The sequence below is a fragment of the Anas platyrhynchos genome, chromosome 7, assembly GCF_047663525.1.
Source record: "Anas platyrhynchos isolate ZD024472 breed Pekin duck chromosome 7, IASCAAS_PekinDuck_T2T, whole genome shotgun sequence".
Classification (NCBI taxonomy): domain Eukaryota; kingdom Metazoa; phylum Chordata; class Aves; order Anseriformes; family Anatidae; genus Anas; species Anas platyrhynchos.
In genome coordinates this window covers 4,753,949-4,774,224 of record NC_092593.1, presented here as the reverse complement: position 1 = coordinate 4,774,224, position 20,276 = coordinate 4,753,949, and the positions used below count along the sequence as shown (strand labels likewise).

The 20,276-nt window shown below is 39.2% G+C and overlaps 1 protein-coding gene across 4 annotated transcripts in view; it reads left to right on the top strand.

Moving 5' to 3' along the window:
- The window catches only part of ARHGAP15 (Rho GTPase activating protein 15), a 332,166-nt gene extending 313,926 nt beyond the window's left edge, over positions 1-18,240 (top strand). For all 4 annotated transcript variants that reach the window (XM_038182038.2, XM_072040669.1, XM_038182039.2 and 1 more), the window contains one exon: positions 16,923-18,240. In XM_038182038.2, the coding sequence (XP_038037966.1) occupies positions 16,923-17,106 (184 nt within the window). In that variant the 3' untranslated portion in view covers positions 17,107-18,240. The remainder of the gene's footprint in view (positions 1-16,922) is intronic.
- The last annotated feature ends 2,036 nt before the right edge of the window (positions 18,241-20,276 follow it).

Genomic DNA, 20,276 nt, shown 5'->3' with positions numbered 1-20,276 from the left:
TTGTGACACAAGCAAACGTGCACCAAGCCCCAGTGTGCACAGGACAGGAGTAATAACAATTATTGAATTAAAGGCACAAATGAAATCCAGTCTTCCTGGAGCACCTTTATGCATTTTCTTTGTGTTCACATGTGGGAAGGTGTCTGCTGCAGAGGTTTCTGCAGTCATGCCTTCTCCTTCCCTTGGAATAAGAGTGTTTGCAAAGTTCACCCATTCCCTGAAGAGTACATTACAGCTTAGTGGCTTTAAAGAGAAGAATAATGAGGATTTAAAAGTGCATTTTCACCTGTGCTTCCTATTTTCACGAACCGTATTTAAAGTATAAACCCTGATTTTCATAACAATCAGGCAAATAATTACGCTTGGTACTTTTCAATGCTACCAAGCTTCAAAATGTACTGCACTGGTGTATCAGCAAATAACAGAACGATAAAAATAATTAACATAGTTTTAATTTAAATATTTATGATATGGTTGACTCTGTGGCTGTACGGCACCATTGTGCTAGGTGCAGTACACAAATACGGAGAGATAGAGCCCCTGTTTCAAAGAGCTGCCATTGTTCACTCCACATTACTCAGTATCAAACGATCTCAAAAAGCTTTTCAAACATTAATTAAATCTCAGAACTTCCTTTTTCAGGTCAGTAAGTTTTATTATCCCGGTTGCGTAGACGGAGAAAGTGAGGAATGAAGAGGGTAGGGCACTTGCCCATGACTACAGAGCGAACACTTCTCACTTCCACTCTCCGCGTCCTTGCAGCTCCCCCCAGCCCCTCCGCGTCTCCCAGCGTTTGGCCATATGCACACCCTGCGCACGCCTGCATATGGACAACACATCCCGGGGAAGGCCAGTTACTGCTAAGTGCTCTTCGGTTAATAAAGACCATGTGAGAGCCCTGCTTCTGGTTTGCACTCACACAAGCCTCAGCAAAATATCGCTGGCAGAGTTAATTTATGTGATTTTGTAACCTCTTAATATTGCTCGGGGTGAGCGTTCTTTTCAACTCAAATGGTTTTTGTTGCTGAAAATTAAGAATGCTCAATTCATTACAAAAGGGCTTTTTCACCCCCCTCCCCTTTTATTTATTTATTTATGTGTTTATTTATTTATTTTTCTATTTTGAGAGATTGAGCCCTATCACATTAATGTCCAGAACTAGGTCATAAATGGGTAAATTGCAGTGCTTTTTCATTTATTTTTTTTTCTAACTAAAGATACAGGATTTTTCTCACAATAAAGCTGTGAAATAAATAATAGGCTTGAAGTTTCTTAAGATATTCATTGGAACTTAAAAAAAAAAAAAAAGGCTTTAATGCCAAAATGTCAGTGTTCTGTGCAAAATAATTAATATAACACAATAGGATCTATTCTACTATCGATTGAAAAGGAATTTATGCAGGTAATTCATTAAGGCTAGTGGGAGTTTGGCATGTAAATCCCCCAGCACTTTGATGGGAAAACAGACCCTGATGATTTGATTTCTACTTTTTTCATAAGCTATAAAAAACCATGCTTTTCAGTGGGAAATATATAAACAGAAAAAGCAAATACCTGAGCAACTAGGGCAATGAATGCCTCTGTTTTGTGCGACTTCTGAAATGACATTAGACCAAATCATTTTTCACACATTGGAAAAGATGCAACAATCATTTCAATCACTGTGTTAAGAGAATCAATACATTTTTTGCTCTCAGAGAATGCTATTTTACATCCTAACATTTCCAGGTTATCACCTTCATACATCTCTTTTTGTGGTCAAGTGCATGATTAGTACTTCTGACAGCATATTGGCCATTTTCTTATGAAGATCTACAAATTCTTGTAAATAAAAGCCAATCTGAAAAAAAAATGAAGAGCAAATCTGTGGACTGGAATGCACCCTACTTGTAATGGGAACAAAAAGCTGGCAATGAAATATAAACCTAAATCACAGCAGAATGACCTACTTTAAGGCATTTGCCAAAGAGACAGTGTTTTAGACAGCTCCTCTGAAGTAGCGTCTTTATGTCTATGCCATCTGCAGATTTATTATTGTGCTTTAGAAAAAAAAAAAAAAAGAAAGAAAGAAAAAAAAAAAGAAAAAGAAAAAATGAAAGAAAAACCTACAGTGTGCCTGAACAAAACTAAGCTTCATCTATAGAAAGATTCCAGTACTGTGGGCACCACACCCACACCTACTGATGTGGTCCAAGTTTTTTCTTTAGAGGCACCTAATTAAGAAACCCTGACTCATTTACATGGATACGTTTGATCTAAATTACACTCCAAACCACACCAAATTAGGAGCATCTGTGAATGTGAAGTGTTTGTTCCCAGTGCCTGGTAGAATAGGGCCAGTTCTGGACGGCACATGTTCAAGTGACGAAAAATATTTCAGATGTAACATACTTCTGAGACCCACTTTTCCACTAATAATTCATAATGAGTTAAACCAGTATCTCTGCTCAAACGATTATTTCAGGCTGTGAAAAAAATGTCATTTTACTTTTAAAAGGAAGGGGGGAAAATCAAATTAAAAGGGGGTGAGCAGTCTAGTTTGGTGGTTTATCAAGGGCCTGAGCACAGCCATTAGCACCATTTAAAGCTGTGTATATCAGACATATTAATTACTCCTGAAACCTGAGCTAAAGCAAAGTGCCTATGACTTTGCTGTTCCTATGACTGATTAGTTGCTGTTTGCAGACATCTTCTGCCCTGAATTATGGCCTTCTGCTGCTGTGCCACCTCTCCTAGAGTCCAGGAGAAGGTGTGACCCCGGCGACATGGCATCAAACACACTGGACAACATGAGCAGATCAAGGCCACCAGCCTGCTCCAAGAGGTGTGGGCATTTTGGGCTGCATCGCTGGTGTAGGCCAGCCATGGCTGTGTGCACCCCAGCAGGCCACATCCCTACAAAACCAGGTCCTGCAGCAATCCAGGGTCTTTTACTGCTTCCTCATCTCCGGGACACAGAGAGCAGAGGAGGCTGCAGAAGACACCGGTTGCTGCTTGCAGTCTAAATTGACTAAATAGCCTTTATCTCACCCTAATTTAAGCCCAGGCCCAAGCACTGGGTTCCACGCTGTTCGCAACTCCCAGTCCGCCAGCACAATTTGGCACTACCGTCGGATTGGGCCCGTGGTGTTTGGCAGCCACCTTTTATTCTTCCCTTCTTTTATGCTTTGTGAATAGCCTAAGTTACATAATACCAGTGACAATTTGTTTATGGCAAGCATTAGAGTCACTGTTTTATGATTACATTCAAACTTTAAGCCACATTTTGACATCTAAGGATCATCTTGCATTCTCATATATTATATACAATGAAGGTTTGTGTTCCAGTAAGGGGGGGAGGAACTTTATAAATAACATGACTCCTTTTGTCTGAAGAGATTTTAATATATTTGTCTGATCTACTGTTTTTGCAGTAGCTAGAATATAATTTGAATATATTAATATTTTCAGCAACTGTGCTCAGGGAGCCCACTTAATAACTTATGCATGGATATATAGATACACTTCAGACAGAGGTAATGTTTTTAGCCCTTATGTCGGTAATACTTAGACACACACAATGAAAGAGCCTGTTCTTTCCTCCTCTTTGTTGTGGGCATGCATTGTGATGGTATGGAGCCAGTGTTCTTTCTGTTGTCTACACAGCCTGGATTCAATAAGCAGTTATATATGCATATTATGACAATGTGGTCAAGGAAACCAGATTTTTTTACTATACCTTCATGTGCCTGTACAGTATAAAATCTGGTATTTATTTTTCTTGTCCTCATTCAATATGTTAACAAAATCATAATTTGATACAGGTTATGTTCACTTTATAATTAAAATTATAGAGTTAGATGAAAATACAGCAAGATGTTGCTGAATGGAAAATATTTATCTTTTCATACATTACGCATTATGGTGCAATGTAAAATCAGAAATCTGTGGATCGGCTAACTCCAGCCAAGCATATGACAACTTGCCTCCTCCCCTGGTCCACAAGATGCCACTGGTTACCTCTTCTAAGGCAGGATTTCTACACCTATCTCAGCCCCATTGCTAGGTGGCATGGCCACATCCTCTCCAGAGCTTTTCCATGGTCTTCTGAAATGCTTCTGCACTATGTCTCTGCACAGCCAGGGAGCAGGAGAGGAATGAGGGGAGCAGAGCTGGGACAGCCCCCCCAGGGAGGGTCAACTGGGGCTGAGAAACTTGGGAGGAGAGCAAGGATGTAGGAAGAAACCTTACAAAAATGCTTCACTGTGTTTATTGGCACGGAAGGGTGGGGAGCAGAACAGGGATGCGCCAAGTGGCCAGGAGAGGTTTGTGTTCTTCACTTTCAAACACAGATTTTAGCATTCTTATAATTCTTATCCATGCTCTCACTTGGATAACCTAGGCAAACAGGGGGCCCAAACTGGCCCATCCTCAACTGCAAGTTACATATATATATTCATAAGGTATATATGCATATTGCCTGTTACTCAAGTTGAAGGTTTTTTTACCTGTGGAGTATTTTCATGGGATGCACTCCTGGAAGTACATAATGCAAAACATCTAATACCATTTTTAATTCTGATAAATTATCTTCAGCAAGACAGAACTGAGCTCAGCTTTTGGATTTCTGTCATTCTAACCATCACCATCTGAAGAATCAGTATTTTAGGCTACTTTAGCAGGCTTTCCAGAAATGTTCTGATCACGTGCTATCTATAAAGATCATAATATATCTATTAATATGGCATCAAGTAACTTTTGTCTTGGTGAAAGGGATGTTTCAGATACATCATAGTCTCAAGATTTAGGGGGGAAAAAAAAAGAAAATAAAAAAAAAAAGAAAAAAGTTTTCTCTCATATCCAAACATAGTGTCAGAGTGACACAAAATGACATTTCACTTTTTTAAAACAGTGAAATATCATTGTTTCCCTGCTAAAACTAAGGTGTACGAAGACTTCCTAGACTACACTGCAGAGACTTCTGAATATGCTGGCTCTGGCTTGCCAGCACACATCCTGAATATGGTGTCCCCTTGACATGGTGTTAAGCCAAGAAAAGGGAATTCAATACGACTAAGATCTTTCATTTTGATAGATCCCACCAATCCCTCTGTTGTAGCTGTCCTGATACCTTCATTGACAAAGGTCAAATCTTTTGCACCAAAAAAAAAAAAAAAGTAAGGCATTTCAGCTTCATGTCCAAGAACATCATACCAAAGCATAAAGTTGATGAGGCAATATGGGGACAGACCTGTTTGGCAGGTGGGACATCAGAAATGCTCCTTTGTGGCTCTGTCAGGTGCACCAAGTCATTTTATACAGCTCAGCTGTGTCCGAGAGATTTGAAGTTGTGGACACTGCTTTCTGAACAAGGTGTCCCAATAACGAGGAGTTTGTCATGATATAAACAGCAATTGTACCTGCGGTTCCTGAGTCCTTCCATGTTTGTCATCATGGTTTCAGTTAGGAAGTCTAAGTGACTCATATGTGTTCTTTCACCATTTTTTTTAACTGTATGGATTTGGTCAGGGTCAGACAAGAGCAGATAATGGCAAGTCCAGTCACTTGACGTGAGCAATGTTTTGTATAAGAGCTTCAAAGGTAGAAGAAACACAACTGCTGAGAGAGGTAGGGCTGCCTACATAGGGAGCTAAAGACTTTGGTAAAGTCTAACACAATCCTACAGTCATCTGCAAATAGTATGCATGTGAAAGGGTGTTTGACTTTAAAAAAAAAAAAGGAACAAATAAGAAAGTCTAAAGCCAGTTTTAAGCTAGGGAATATCGCAGACCTTACAGTGCTACAAAGGGTGCATCTTACAAAGGCACACTATCTGGAAAATCCTGCACTCCAGGCAGTTCGTGCATTTAGTGCAATGGACTATACACGTGCACGAAAAATAAACATCAAGCTAAGGTGAGTGGACAAGACAGACAAAGTGAAAGTAGAAAAGACAATGCTGACATAGTAAATTCATTGCTCAAGGGCAAGTAAAATGTAAATAAGTTTAAAGAAATCAAAGACTCGTGGCACATACTCACTAGTGCATTTAAGAGATATATTCATCCTACTCATGTTCAATATCAGTGCTGAAACAATCGCGATGCTGGGAGGCATGTTAAAGCATCTTTCAGATCTGATACAAACGCAGTGCATATATATTGCACTAGTAGCTTGTGGAGAGCTCAGAACTGAACCTGAACGAGCAGGAATCCTGGTTGAGGATCCATACAATCCCATACAAAGTCATCTCTGTGGGGCAAACTGCTGCAGGAAGGCTTCACTTTAAACAAGATGGTGATAATGAGTGGAAAAGCGTAGGTTTTATATTAAGGACAATTAACAGACCAATATTCAGAGGGCTTTCAGGATTGAAAAGGACACAAAACAAAACAGTTTGTGAAGTAATTGCATATTTAAGACCTCACAGAAAAGGAAAATATCAGTGAAAGTTTTTTTTTTTTGTTTGCTTGTTTTTTTCCTCTGGCTTTCATGGAATTCTTTGCCACATTCTGTAATTTCAACATCAGAAATACTGGTTGTCTCACAAAGCAGAACTATTTACTCCTGACACTGGACAAAACCAGTAATTTTTGCACAAGAAGCTCCAGACTCTCTAGAAAAGATACATTTCTGAGCAGGTTGTTTAAGGTTCAGCACCCCAGTATGAAATTCCAGCCAATTGCTGCTTTGGGGCTTTAAGTCAGAAAGTAAACCTGTCATATCCAGGGCTGAGTTATTTGCTGTCAACTGGATTACTGTAGCACAAAAGGGCTATAATTGAAGGCTGCAAGAGGTTATAGATTGAACATAGTCAAAAGCAATAATTCCACTTAGTAAAAATAGATATCATCCAAACTGAGAAAAGTTAATCCTGTACACGGTAAAATTCTGACTCTGCTCTGCTCCTGATCGGTGGGAGGTTTGTCAGTGACTTTAACAGTAATCAGAATTTCACTCTCTGTCGAGAGAGATGCAGCAAAGGGTGTGATGAAGTGAAAGCAAATTTAAAATAACTGTTAACCTGGGGCTTCCAAAATAAATTTTCTGAGCACGGACTGCTGTCTAACTTGGTGTTTTCCTGATGTAGCAATGCAGACAGCCCTTCTGGGGAACAAGGCTTACAAAACTGTGCTAGTGGAGTACAGCTAGGATCTGCAGTAAGAATTTCCTCCCATAGCCACTGAAGCTCACATTGACTGTCTGGGGTGCTGGGGTGGGACAGCACCACTTAAGCATGGAGGGTATCATTGATAAAAAGCAGTTTCAGAATACCTTTGCTGATAATCAATGCCAGGGTAGACACCCTTCCACCTGAGCTGCTCTTTTGAAAGAAGGGTGGAGATCATAGGGAGAAGAGCATGGTGCTGGCTGGGGGATTCACTAGGTTTACCAGGAGGAGACAATATATTATAATACTGAGTCTCATCAACCTTTTTTTTCTTGCCAGTAAATCTGAAGCAAGGAATGCAATTCATGTGCATCTGTGATCAAGGCTCCACAGGGTTTCCTGTGTGCTTTCCACTGCTTTGGGTGTGTTGGAGAAGGGCGGCTTCTTTCACTGACTTACAAAAACACCTGAGTTACCAACAGAACTGATGGTTCTGTAGAACTGGTGGTTCTGGTTTTTGTGCCACGTATTTCTAGTTTGTCCATCAATAAGCACGTCAAAGCCTCAGTGTCCCCACCTGAAAAATGCTGTTAATAACATTAATCCACCTTTATTAAGTGACTTCAGCTTTATGGAGGAATACCAAATATTATTAAGACAAAGACAAGAGGATAATAAGGAAATGTGTTTTTTCCCTTGCTGACCTAGTTTATAACCCCCCTTTAAATTCTTCCATTGATTTTAATTATGCTTAATCTAAAGTTAAGCTCCCAAATCTAGCAAACTTAAGGGCTGCTTTTAAGTGAATTTTCTGGCCCATCAGAGTTCCTCAGTCTTTCTGTGCTACAGTTAGAAGTTTATTCCCAGCCCAGACACCAAGTTGACAGAGCTCTCAATCCGCGGAGAGCATCCAGCACGACTATTGAGCAAGGCGCGAGTCCAAACGCCACCTTGCTCGGCTCAGGCTTGTGTACAGCGCTCTTCACAGAACAATTGCAGCCCTTTTCTCATCAGTGGTAGCCGGAGGCAGTAATAAGGGTGAAGGATATCTATCATGAAAAGTCCAGTGTCAATGTGTTCCCCCAATTTATTTACTGACCTTCAATGCAACAGCCATACTCCTGACCCTCATGAGATGAAGCCTAAGGGGAAATGGCACTGAGCACCAATTCCATATCCTGTTGTTCTGTGGTCTAAATTAAGTGCTAATTAATTACCACTGGCATCTTTGGCATTGCCTGTCAAATTGGATTTAGGATATCCTTTCACTGTTTAAACAAATAGCCCTACATCTAAAGCTAAAATCCCAAGTGCTAGTATTTTCTTTACTTTAAAATTTTTATTTAAACATTCAGCAAGTATCTCCATGGATTTTGCAGGTAGAATTCAAATAAAAGAAACAGGAATTGATATTGTCAATTTTGATTAATAGTCCTTCATTAATAAACATCCTGTTATTCAGTTTCCACCTGCAGTTGCTGATGTTGCCTGGAATCAATTAACTCATATAATTTGATTTACTTTACAAAGACATTTTTGGATGTGCTGTGCCGATGATAAAGGTTCTATATTTATAATTCTTGATTTAAGGAAGATTGTTACTAACTGCTTTTTATTTTTAATATTACAAGGAAATGTAGCTTAAGGCATTCTTGAATTTAAAAAAAAAAAAAAAAAGCAATCTTAAAAGTTAAATATTTATTTATTCACATACGACTATCTGTTGCCTTCTGAGCTACACAGGCCACAAAAACAAGCAGAGCCAGGACCTCTGACAGGTTGTGTTTTACAAGAAGCTGTTTGCTCTGCAGAAAAAAAAAATAAAATACAAAATAAAATTAAAAGAAAACATAGCAGAAGTTACATCAGTTACATCATCAGCCAAAAATACAGTAAAGGGGTCTATGCATTATATTTCCATCTGAACATATATTATTCTATCTAGTCTCACACTGCCTTTATCACTCCACTTTCCAAACACCTCTAAGAAGTGCATTAGCATCTGCCTAACATCTGTCCCGGGTGGTTTTGTTCTCTCCCATCCTCTCCCTAGGGAAAGACTCGTGCTTGCAGTGGTGGTGTGGCTTTAGAGAGGGGCTCGCTGTTGTTTGAGATATATATGCTGCTACGTGGGTCTCAGAGAAGGCAAAAACGAATGCCTTTTGAGCTGCAGTAGAGGAGTCTGAGATGCTCCTTAGGAAAGTTTGTGGCCCTCAGCTGGCTCTTATGAAGTGGCTGTCCCCAAAGAAGCAAGCTGCAGGCTTGATAGCAACTTCCACTGTGGTAGCACGGGCTGGCCAGCTTTCCTCCTTCCTCCAGTCTCATGAGCATTAGTCAGAACCAGTTTGCATTCAGTCACAAAAAAAAATAAAATTAAGAACCGGGGCAAATTGAAAGGGCATTGTGCTGCTTGTCAGTGAGTGGAAGAACTTAGCGTGTCACCCAGCTGGGTCAGTCTTCCAAAAGGGAGACATGGGGATGTATCCACCCTCTCATGGTCACATACCAGGAGTTTCTTCAGAAAATTGTCAGAAAAAAAAAGAGATGAACCAGAGACTGAGAAGCAAATGAGGGTTCAGACCTGGGACAGAATGCCCAGAGTCATTCAGTTTTATGGTACAAGCACCACTACGCTCTACAAGCTCATATCCTAGAGCAGTCTGAGCAGATCTGAGTTATGGGCCTCTGAGGAAAAGGGGCACCTCATCAAGGCATGAACTTGAGCACATGGCGTAGTCCTAAGCCCAGGAGACAGCAGAATCCCTGGCAGGAATTGCTAACTTGTAATGAGCGCATCTGTTAGCATGGCAGTGCCGGCCCTGCTTTCTGTTCCCAGAACTGTTCATGTACTTGGCAAGATGCAATTATTGATTAACACACAACTGGAGAATGCATCTGACCCGTGCTTCCCACTTCTTCAGGCTCCCCAATGGGGCTACACAAGGAAAGCAGAGAGCACATGCGGTTTTGAGGCCCTCTTTGGCACAAGGCAGGCACCAAGTTACCCTGTCCCCTTCATATGGCCACAGCTGGGTGTAGAGGCAGCAAGGGGACCTCTTCCAAAGCACATTCTTGAGCCAGGCCCCTACGTTCTGCCTGCGCCCCTTCAGACACCCAAATGTGTTTTTAGATCTTGGCCTGAGTCACCTGGAAAAAGAAGACTTTCTCCATGAGAGCTACTCCAGGAGGTGTGAGCACACGTGCTCTTCAGAAAGCAGGTCATACAGGTAGCAAAGTTCACCCAATGGTGAAAAGTCTTTATTTTAAACTGTTTTCTTATTAAACCAGGGTAAGCCAGAATAAATGCTTTTCTTCAGCTTTTCGGAGTCTATTCAGCCAACTGTGAACTGATCTTCAGAGCTAGTTTAGTTATGATTTTCATTTCGGGCTGGACTCCAAGGCAGTTCGCCCAGGGAGAGCTCGTGCTGTACGATACATGGGGGATCCCCTGAGGAAGCCCCTTCTCCAGCGGGTCCCTGTCAGCTGTCCAGGCACTAAATATAGCCACCCAATGGTCAGCTTTAAAGGCCAGTCTGCAGAAGACAGCATCGAGCTCTCATTCTTGTGTCCCAGAGCAACTGAAGAGAAGGGATTTTTCCCAAAGAAATGTAATATGAACCCACAGCTGCAGAGCACAGGAAGCCTATGGAGTTTCTGTAGGCCAGGAGCCATCGAGGCTATTTTCAGCAAAAGCAAGCTCTTTAGTATGTCTGAACTATTTCTGACCCCTCTCATAACGTATCATACGCTATGACCTGCTTTCTCTATTTCCAGTCTCAGATCGCTATTGTTCCAAATTCAACCTGTGGAGGAAACAGGAATTTAAAGTGCCTTTGCATTTTACACCAGCAGAAGAAAATAGCTTAAAACTCTATTAATGCACTGTGATCTCTGCATTCGGTACATTTGTTGTGGAGGAAACCCCATGGCACAGTATGAAAAGGGTGGATATTGTGGAGTTTTGAACTCTGCAATAAGCACCAACCTCAGGTTGTAGGTACACACAAAGCCCCTCCACACACACACATAACAAGGTATACAGATTTCACAAACAAGCCAGGAATTCAGCTGATAATGTTTGCTTTTCCTTAGCTTCATCAGCTGGTGAATACCACTGTAATATGACTGAGCAAATCATCCATAAAGCCAGGACATAAATAATAATGAGGTTTAGTTTGCATTCATAAAATATCAAGAATCCCAATTTATTACTAAATTTTACATTTATCTACATTGCAGTGCAATGAATTGAACAGTTTGCCTAAGTAGAGCTTATGGTATCAGGGGCTCACTTAACCACTGATTATTTCAGTGATTCTCTCAAAATGGGGTTAAGAAGTGCACAAGCCGTGCACTCTTCCTCCACAGTGGATGCATTTTGGTGTCTGTCCTAAGCTGGCAACAGAGTTTCCTCAAGATATGGATATCTCTGCAAGTCTGTGACCTGTTATAAAATGGCACCTATTGTTTGTGGCTTAGGATCCCTGTCAAAGCTAAATTTTGTAGTTCAGTTGTCTTTTTAGTACCAAAAAAAACAAAAACAAAAACAAAAACAAAAACAAAAAAAACAAACAACGTAAGTTTTATATAAAGAACAACCCCTATAGCTGAATTCAAAGTTTAGAGTAGAAAATGATGCTGCAGTAATATGTTGTGTCTCAGGAAAGTATGTAACAGGACTTACAAAGAAAAAAAGTACACTGAGAAGAAACCTAATGGATTATCTGTGCATCATTTTGTACTTGGGCTTCTTTTCTAACACTGAAAAACCCGTCTGCACAAGCCCTGCCAAAATGTGCTTATACACACACAGACATTATCACTTAGTAGGATGGTACGTTTTATTATCAGGTTATTTTCCAGTACATTTGGCACAGTTAAGGTAAGTATATTAACTTTACTTCCAAATAAAGGAAACAAAGTTGTGCTGAATGTCTCAGCCATTGTCAGTGAGTTAAGAACTGACAGGAGGTCCAAGTAATCAACCCTGTCTACTGCGCCGAGCTTTCCCCTGGGACATCTCTTCTGATCATACAATGTATCTGACTGGCATGGATGTAGAATTGCTTTCAATAAAGATTTTATTTCAAGCTTGGATGATGTCTCCCCAAATGTCTTGTCACTAAAGCAAAGTATGTAATACCTGTTATTTTTTAAATCCCATGAACCAGCTTTTGGGAAGGAGAGGAGCATAAAATGTTGAGCTAAACGTTGTTTGTCACAAGAGTCATATTTTAGCATGTTCAAATTGATCAGGAGCTCTGCAAAAGTCAGAAAGCTACCACATAAAGTAGCAGTGCAGTGAAAAGGTCTGTTAGAAGAGCTATATTGAAGGTGAGTAAACTCAGCCAAGAAGGCAGCTGAGCCATCCCCAGGCAGAGTCCTGAAGCTGAAACATTACATCTGCTTACCACTGACTATCTATAGGAAATGGGTATTAGCTAATTTGAGGATAATTATCGGTAGAGAGAATCAATGGAACACGCAGACTTTGGCCCACTGAGGCAGGGCACAGGAATTTATGTCTCAAAACAGCCCAACTCTCCACCTGGGTGAGCTGGGGCAGTGGTTCCTAGCACGAGGGCAGTCTGTTCCTATTCTGTAGGGTTACTTGCTATACCAAGAAGATGGATGTCACAAATACACAGTTTTTCCTTTCTGGGGAGATTTCTTTATTCCCATGTATCTTTAATCTTTCTTGGCCTCTGTTTAGATCTTGATTTCATTCTCTCATGACAGTGATTTTTCTAGTTAAACCAAATGTGGTGCAGAATGCTGGTGGTCAAGGTCCTGATAAGATAAAAACCTACTTTTATCTCTTGGGTCTCTGCTGACTCCAGAGGGTTGCATTTCGTACGCTTCCATTCTGGTCCGTAGTATTTTACCCAATGATACTTTCTTACTTCAATGATCTTATTTTGCTGTGTGTTGCCCTTCAGTCATAAGCAATATTTCTAGTTCATGGAAGAGCGATATAATTGTCTTATTTAAAAGTTACCCTTGAATATAATTTAGAACAGAGTACAAGAGTACTATGCATGTCTAAAACTGGTTCTACTAGGGGCAGAAATGCCCCAAACATTGAGAAAACAAATCTTCATGAGCTGGAAAAGGCTAAGAAGGTAGGAGTGAGAAGTTCTCCTCTCATCTGGCAAAGGACAGCTCTGTCCTCAAACACTCTCCAGCTTACAGTAAGATAGTTCCATTTGAATTGGGGTTTTCCTCCCTAAAGACACCAACTTACCTATTTCATTCATGTGTAGTAGAACATTAAAATGGTGAGGAATCAGAGCCATCATTGATGTGCTTTCTCCTCTTCGGTAGTTTCTACAGAACAGAAATGGATGAAGAACATTTCATAACACCTAGTGTGTTTGAAATAATAATCCAGTGTGCTTTCTGAATGTCAAAAATAATAATGATTTTATTTATAGAGTTTGAAAAGTATAGGTTTAATGAAACTGGAGAGCCAAACCCACCAAACCATGACCCTTCCAGCCGTAGGGTTGCCCTGCTCTCGGTCGCACGCTTTCCAGCTTACAGTTGCCTTAGCAACAACCAAAGCTTAAAGTTTTTTTACTTATATATCTGCCATTGACACTGGAGCCCTCCTATCAGACACTTCTGCTGTTTTAATACATCATTAACTTCATTACTATTAATAATGAGACCTGTATTTTCTGTATGTCTCCTGACTTGTGATCTTTAAGGACTTACACCATTCTTGAAGTTAGCAATTACGTTCGTTTATTTTGGGGGAAAAAATCTTGCACACCATAATGCCCAGCAATTTCTTGATGTGGTTCCAACATCTGTAGCACTGGATTACAGATTGTTTCTAAAATAATCTTAAATTGATGGATCATTGCTCCTTTCAGTTAGGCTTGACAAAACGTAGCTCTGGCATTTCCTTTCACTTTTTATGTTCTAAGCAGTGTGTTACTGTTTCTGTTCTTTTTTGTGCCAGAAAAAGAAATTCTTGCCCATTTTTTAAGGTTTTTCCTTTTAACAACTGAGTTTCACTTAGCAGCTACAGTAACAGCTTAAATTGTATATATTTGTTTTTGTTTTGCTTTGACTTTTTTCCTTGTGTGGACAGATGAAAAAAACATCAGTTATGGAATTTCATTGGTAAATATTTGTAATTTAAAATGGCATAAGGTCCCAAAGTCGTAATTATTTTCTTCGGGCTGGATTGAATTCCTTCTTTCTTTCCCTCCAGTAGCTCTATTTTGCCACAAATCATTTAACTACTGAGACTTTCCTGAAAAGTAATTCTGTTTTCTTGGCTTAGAATTTTTTGTTGTTATGGTCATCAAAACAAGTACAACTGCAATAATAGATAGAAAACCTGAAGAATTTTCAAGAGATTTTGTCCATATAATAATTATTAGACTAATGCTAGACTTACAGGCCCCCTGTGTGGATGTTTTCAGTGCCATGCTCCATGCCAGTGCACTGCAACAGGTTCCTCTCCATCACTAATGCACACCATGAGCATCATGCTTCATGCCATACTGTCACCTCCTAAGAGTTGAGTGATTGCAGGCCATGACTGGCAATGTCTCCACTCAAACAGGTCTTTGCGTGCAGGATTGCATCTCCAGGGAAAGCAAAGTTTTCAGAAGGTTTCGGCAGGCAAGGGCAGAGGGATTGGCAATCCATGCTCCATTTTCTGTGTTCACATCAGAAATAGCATCTTGATGGTTGGACTTGATGATCTGGAAGGTCTTTTCCAACCTAGGTGATGCTATAATCTTGCTACAAATTTTACAGAAGGACGTAATCAGAAATCTCCTCTCTTCATTTTATCAAGCCCTTTTCCCACCACACCACAACTATTCTTTACCCTGATTCTGCTCATCCACGGTCCATTACTTCCTGCTCCCTGCAAAGTCTTTCTCATCCAGCTTCATTGATGCTGTCCATCATCAACACCACCTCACTGCAAAACCATGGAGCTGCTGAATAGGATTTTTTCCCTGGTGAACTAACATCTCTACCTATGCCTAATGTCGTCTGCAAATACTGTATAAGGTTTCCAACTTCTAGCATGTAACAAGCTCAACAAAAACAAGTACTTCTCATGAGGACACCTTAAACTCCATGTATGTTCTGCATAAGTAGCATTGAGGAGAATAACCTTACCATCCCTGTGACAAACTTTTTTAATTGTGATAAATATGTGTGACGTCCATCAGAAGCCCACACAGTCATTTGGCAACAAAACTACTAACTTTTGAGACTTTCTGGATTCCTAAGTGATGATATGTTAATCTTACCACAGAGGAAACATAATTATTTTTTAATTTATAGTAAAGATGCTATATTTTAAGAAACAAATAATTAAGCCAATCTGATTAGTGCCATATGGAGAGTGTTTTGTGCAATGGACACCACGGTTACAAGCATGAGGCAGAACTAAGTAATGTTTCCTATTTAAATATGGAAAAATCCATGAGCATCAATGTTCAAGGAATGTGGTAAATGACAAGATTGGCAGAAATCCACAAGAAGATACTCTTTGCTGTGCAACGAACGCCCACGAACATGAAAGAAACCTTTTTTTAAGTGCCTGAACCCAAGAAGTTTCTTTCACTTATAGTTAAGATTGCTGTCAATTCAGTAATAGGTATAGTGAAACAGAGACAGCTATGATGATTTTTAAATTGCTTTCTGGACTTTAAAAAGGTGAATGAGTGACAAATAGGGAGAGAAGGTGGAAAGCAGGACTTGGCTTCAACAGTACACTTGAAATATCTGAGTTAAAACTAACCAGTTAGGGAAGCATCCATAAATTCAAACATTTACATATTAAAGTTACATTTAGTTCACATTCCTAGTAAAGCTGTGTAATTTATTTGTAAAATATGTATCTTCATTTACTAGTCTTTCCAGCCTAGGATATTTTATATATTCTGGAGGGTGGAAGGAAATGGATTTCTACTTAGTTCATACTCACCACTGCAGAGATTTATGCGAAACTGCCTACCTAAACTCCATCCATTAAACCTATATTGTTCTTAGACCAGACTTTTCAATCCTTAATGTCATTTCCACAAGAATATTAAGTCTTAATACAGACAAAAGATCAACTTTTAATAATAATGGTCCCCCTCTCATAATTTGTGGGTAATAAAGATATCAAAGGTTATAATCCTTACCATTATTTTCTAAGTCATCCCATTAAGGTATGTGGTCTCAGTGTCTCTTAAGAAACTTTGTGTCAGGATAAGGCATGCAAAAGTCTTTAGTTATATAAATTTCACAATCCGTTTCAGAGCATACTAACTTTATTGGATTTAAATTAGCAGAAGGAATGTGTTTCATATGAGCTTTATATTAAGGGCCCTTTTATATTTTCCCAACTCTTTCAGTGCAGGAGACCATGCTACAAGAAGCAGGGAGGCTTCTTCCTGAAGCCAACAAAACTGTTAGCACCAACAGTGCGCGATTCAGTGTATTGATTAACATAAAGGGCACCCCCTATTTTCAGCATCTAAATGTATGAGCTCAGAAATTATTTCCTTACAGTACACACATGCACTAATGATCAGTCACCAGAAAGCAGCAGCCAACAGTACCCTGATATAAGTGAATTGTAGGCTGGGCTTTAGACCTCCATCTCCTTTCATTGCTCGTCAGGTTGGCAGAAGTTATCACTTCCCTCCCTCTTTTCTTCCTTTCTGCTAACTCAACCAACCAAACATCCATGGTAAGAGAAACAGTAAAAAATAAATAAAAAATGGAAAGTGCCTCTGTATACTTCTAATGCAATAGCGACTCCTTTGACATCCCTCTTTTTTAACCAATTCTTTCCTTTCGTCAACAGGATAGCAGCCAAGGAATCCGTGAATCTTATGTCAACACAAAGCTTAGGAATTGTGTTTGGACCAACACTCCTTAGACCTGAAAAGGAGACAGGGAACATGGCAGTCCACATGCTGTACCAAAACCAGATAGTTGAACTTATGTTGAGTGAGTACAGCAAGATCTTCGTCTCTGAGGAAGACTGACAGACAGGGCCTGTTATTGAAAACGTTCACATCTGTCTTGATGTCTAATATTTTTACATTTCTGTAAACATATTTCTGAAATATTTCTTTTTCTTTCAAGTGACAGATGCCTCATTTTGTGAAAACTTAATGATGATTTTGTGTTTAATTTTCAAACATTGGAATAAAAAATATTGTCAACATTTGCCTATATGTATTCTGCATTAACCCTTTGAGAGTTTCATTATGCTAGCACTCCAAGTGTCATTTTTTTTGCAAGCTGAGCATACAGCATATGGCCAAGGACCATAGAAAATGCTGTTTACCAACATATGCAATGGCACAGAAAGACAAATGGTAATTGAGGAGACTGGTAGAAAATGGAATAAAAAGCAGCAAATTAAAACAGATACCACATTTTATGTAGGTAATCTGAGTATAATTTATCTTTCTCTTTGATATGTATTGAAAGTTAAAGGCATGATAAGTAAACAATTCCCCTACTCCAGGAGTGCTAAAAAGGAATGCATTTAATACATTTAAACAAATTATGAAAAGAAAAAGAAAAGAAGAAAAAACAAAACAAAACAAAAAAAACAGTCTCTCACTATTTGCATAACAGTGCCTGAAAAAAAAAAAAAAAAAAAAAAAGAAAGAAAAAAAAAAAGAAAGAAATTGGAACCTTGGCGTTTTTACTTAAATGCAGTACATGAAATGAAGACATTGCATGACTGCTCATTTTAATGTAACATCCATTTTGATTCTTCATCACACTGTACATCTGCCCGCTTTCCCCAGCTATCTCATGTTCTGTAGCATTTGTATTGTGCTCCTGAGGATGCTTTATTGGTGAACTACATTAAATTCATCTAGAAAGAACTTTAAAAAAAGCCTTTTCATATGCCCTTAGGATTACTTGGCTAGACTTGAATCAATTTATGCATTTGATGGTTAGTTTCAGTTGTCATGGATAAACAAAAGGGTAACTGTCTAGAATATATCAAATATTGTTTCATTTTGAAATGTATGTTTCCAGCTATACACATCTCCTACCCTGTTTTGTAAAAGTATTCTGCTGATAAAATGTAGACTTATGTTTGACAGCTTTTTAATCAAGTTCAAAGAGAATAAATAAAACTAATCCAGTGTGGTAAAGAGTCTGTCTGGTTATCGATTTGTTCACAAAATGAAAAATAAACCATGTAAATAAGATGTGTGAAACACAGATCTAGAAGCAAATATTTAAAGCAATTAAAGACCCCAAAACATAGGATTAATGCATAGGTCTGCTGTGCACAAGAGATATGTCTTCAATATCACCTCAGCAGATCATGGATTACTCCAGTTTTAGTTAGCATCATTTTACAAAATACCATGTTATTCAGGAAAGGTTGCTCCTCAGAGCAGTCATTTATGGAAAAAATACATAATGAGGCTTGATCGTTAACCAAGACCAGGCTCTTTCATCAGGTACTAAAATGGGCAGAAAATACCACCAAGAAAACATAAAAAGTGTTTGAACCCACTGGCCCCATGATATTTTCTGACCTCCCATGGACTGGAATGTCCAAAAAAAATCAAGCAAAACAGAGGGGTAATGACCAGCAATTAAAATGAAAAACATAAAAACAAAATACTATCCCGCTATATCACAAGTATTCAACATAACCGCTTCCTAATGAAACCCTAACATTCTGAAGAACCCAAATTCACTTCACTTTCAAGAAAATATTTTTCATGTTCATGTCAAGCCATGAGTACTTAAACAGTAATCCTTTTCAGCATCGTCGTCTTTAGACTCTTTTAATAGCAACAAACCAGGCGCTGTTTATAGCCTGTGGAAATGACTGGAAGAAAGATAGTCAGAAGTTCAGTCTATTCCTTAATAAAGACCATTCACATTATGGCCCCACGGGTGCTCACAATCATGCTATTGAAGTAATTTCTGCTATTACTGGAAATGAAAAGTTCACTTGTTACTTGGATCCTGTTGCACTCAGAAGAAAAGATTCTTAATTAATTAATTAATCTTCCTTTAAGCTTTCTTTGGAGCATGGAGGCTCCTCTTTTCTTGTTTTTATAAGTGAGAAAAGGCTTATGAAATGAGGCCGTATCTTTTTATAAGATCGACTCGTTTGGTTGGGATTTAAAAAAAAAAAAGAGATACAAGCAAACTTTTAGACACACAAGTCTTTCTTCTGTTTTCAAGGGAGCCTACGTGAGTTCTGCACAAATGTGGTGACTTCTCTATTAAATGCTTCGTTAAAGATAGAAATCTGAATTGTGGGTAGCTGATTCTGGGAGGACTCAAGTGGGTCTCACCAGAGGAGCCTACGTGTCTGGGGTGTGCAGCAGATGTCTATCCTTCCTTTCTTGTCCAAACAACAGAAAGGACCAACCACATCTTGCCACCAAGACGTCCTCAAGAGCCCAGATTTTCCTTGTCCTGAATATCTATCTGAACACAGGGGGAAAAAATACTGCCTTGGCTGTTAGTCAAAGTCAAAGATCCAGTCCCATGTCTCTGGATATTAGCCCCTAAGGGCAGAAAGCAGCTGGACACATCCATTTCTAAAACCCAAGACTGGCTTCCATCCAGTATGAGCAAATCACTGGGCCTGTATCACACCGGGCCTGCATTGCTCCTGCAGGTAGTGCTTATAATAATATTAGCTATGAGTTGGTAAAACTTTTGCTCAAAAACTTTAGTGTGCCAAAATTAGACTTGCAGAAGACCTTTTCTTCAGGTGTAGGCTTCAGTTTGAGAAAAATCTCAAATAACTTAAGCAAGGAGCTGTCACTATTAGTAGCAAGTGATCAGAAAAATGAAGGCTGAGAATGCAGCAGAGTTATTTGTCCAAGAATCCCTGTGTTTATTTGCATCTTCTCCGTATAAAAAGTAGCTTTTAGTCAAACTGGTGTGAAAAGACAGCTGTCCTAATTACTGGGATTTCTGCAGTAAAAGAAGACATTGGAAGGAGATCTGTAATGGAACTAAAATGAGTATTTCTCATTTGGAAAAAAAAAAATCAACTGATTGAAGTTTAAGCTTTTACAAGAAAATTGTCAGTTTTTACCCAAGAAATTCAATTAAAAAATATAATTTCTGAGAAATAGAATGAGACAGACTGATCTTGCTGAGCTAGAAGAAGGCATGTAAACTGCCCTGAACACGTTTCCATCTTTCTTTA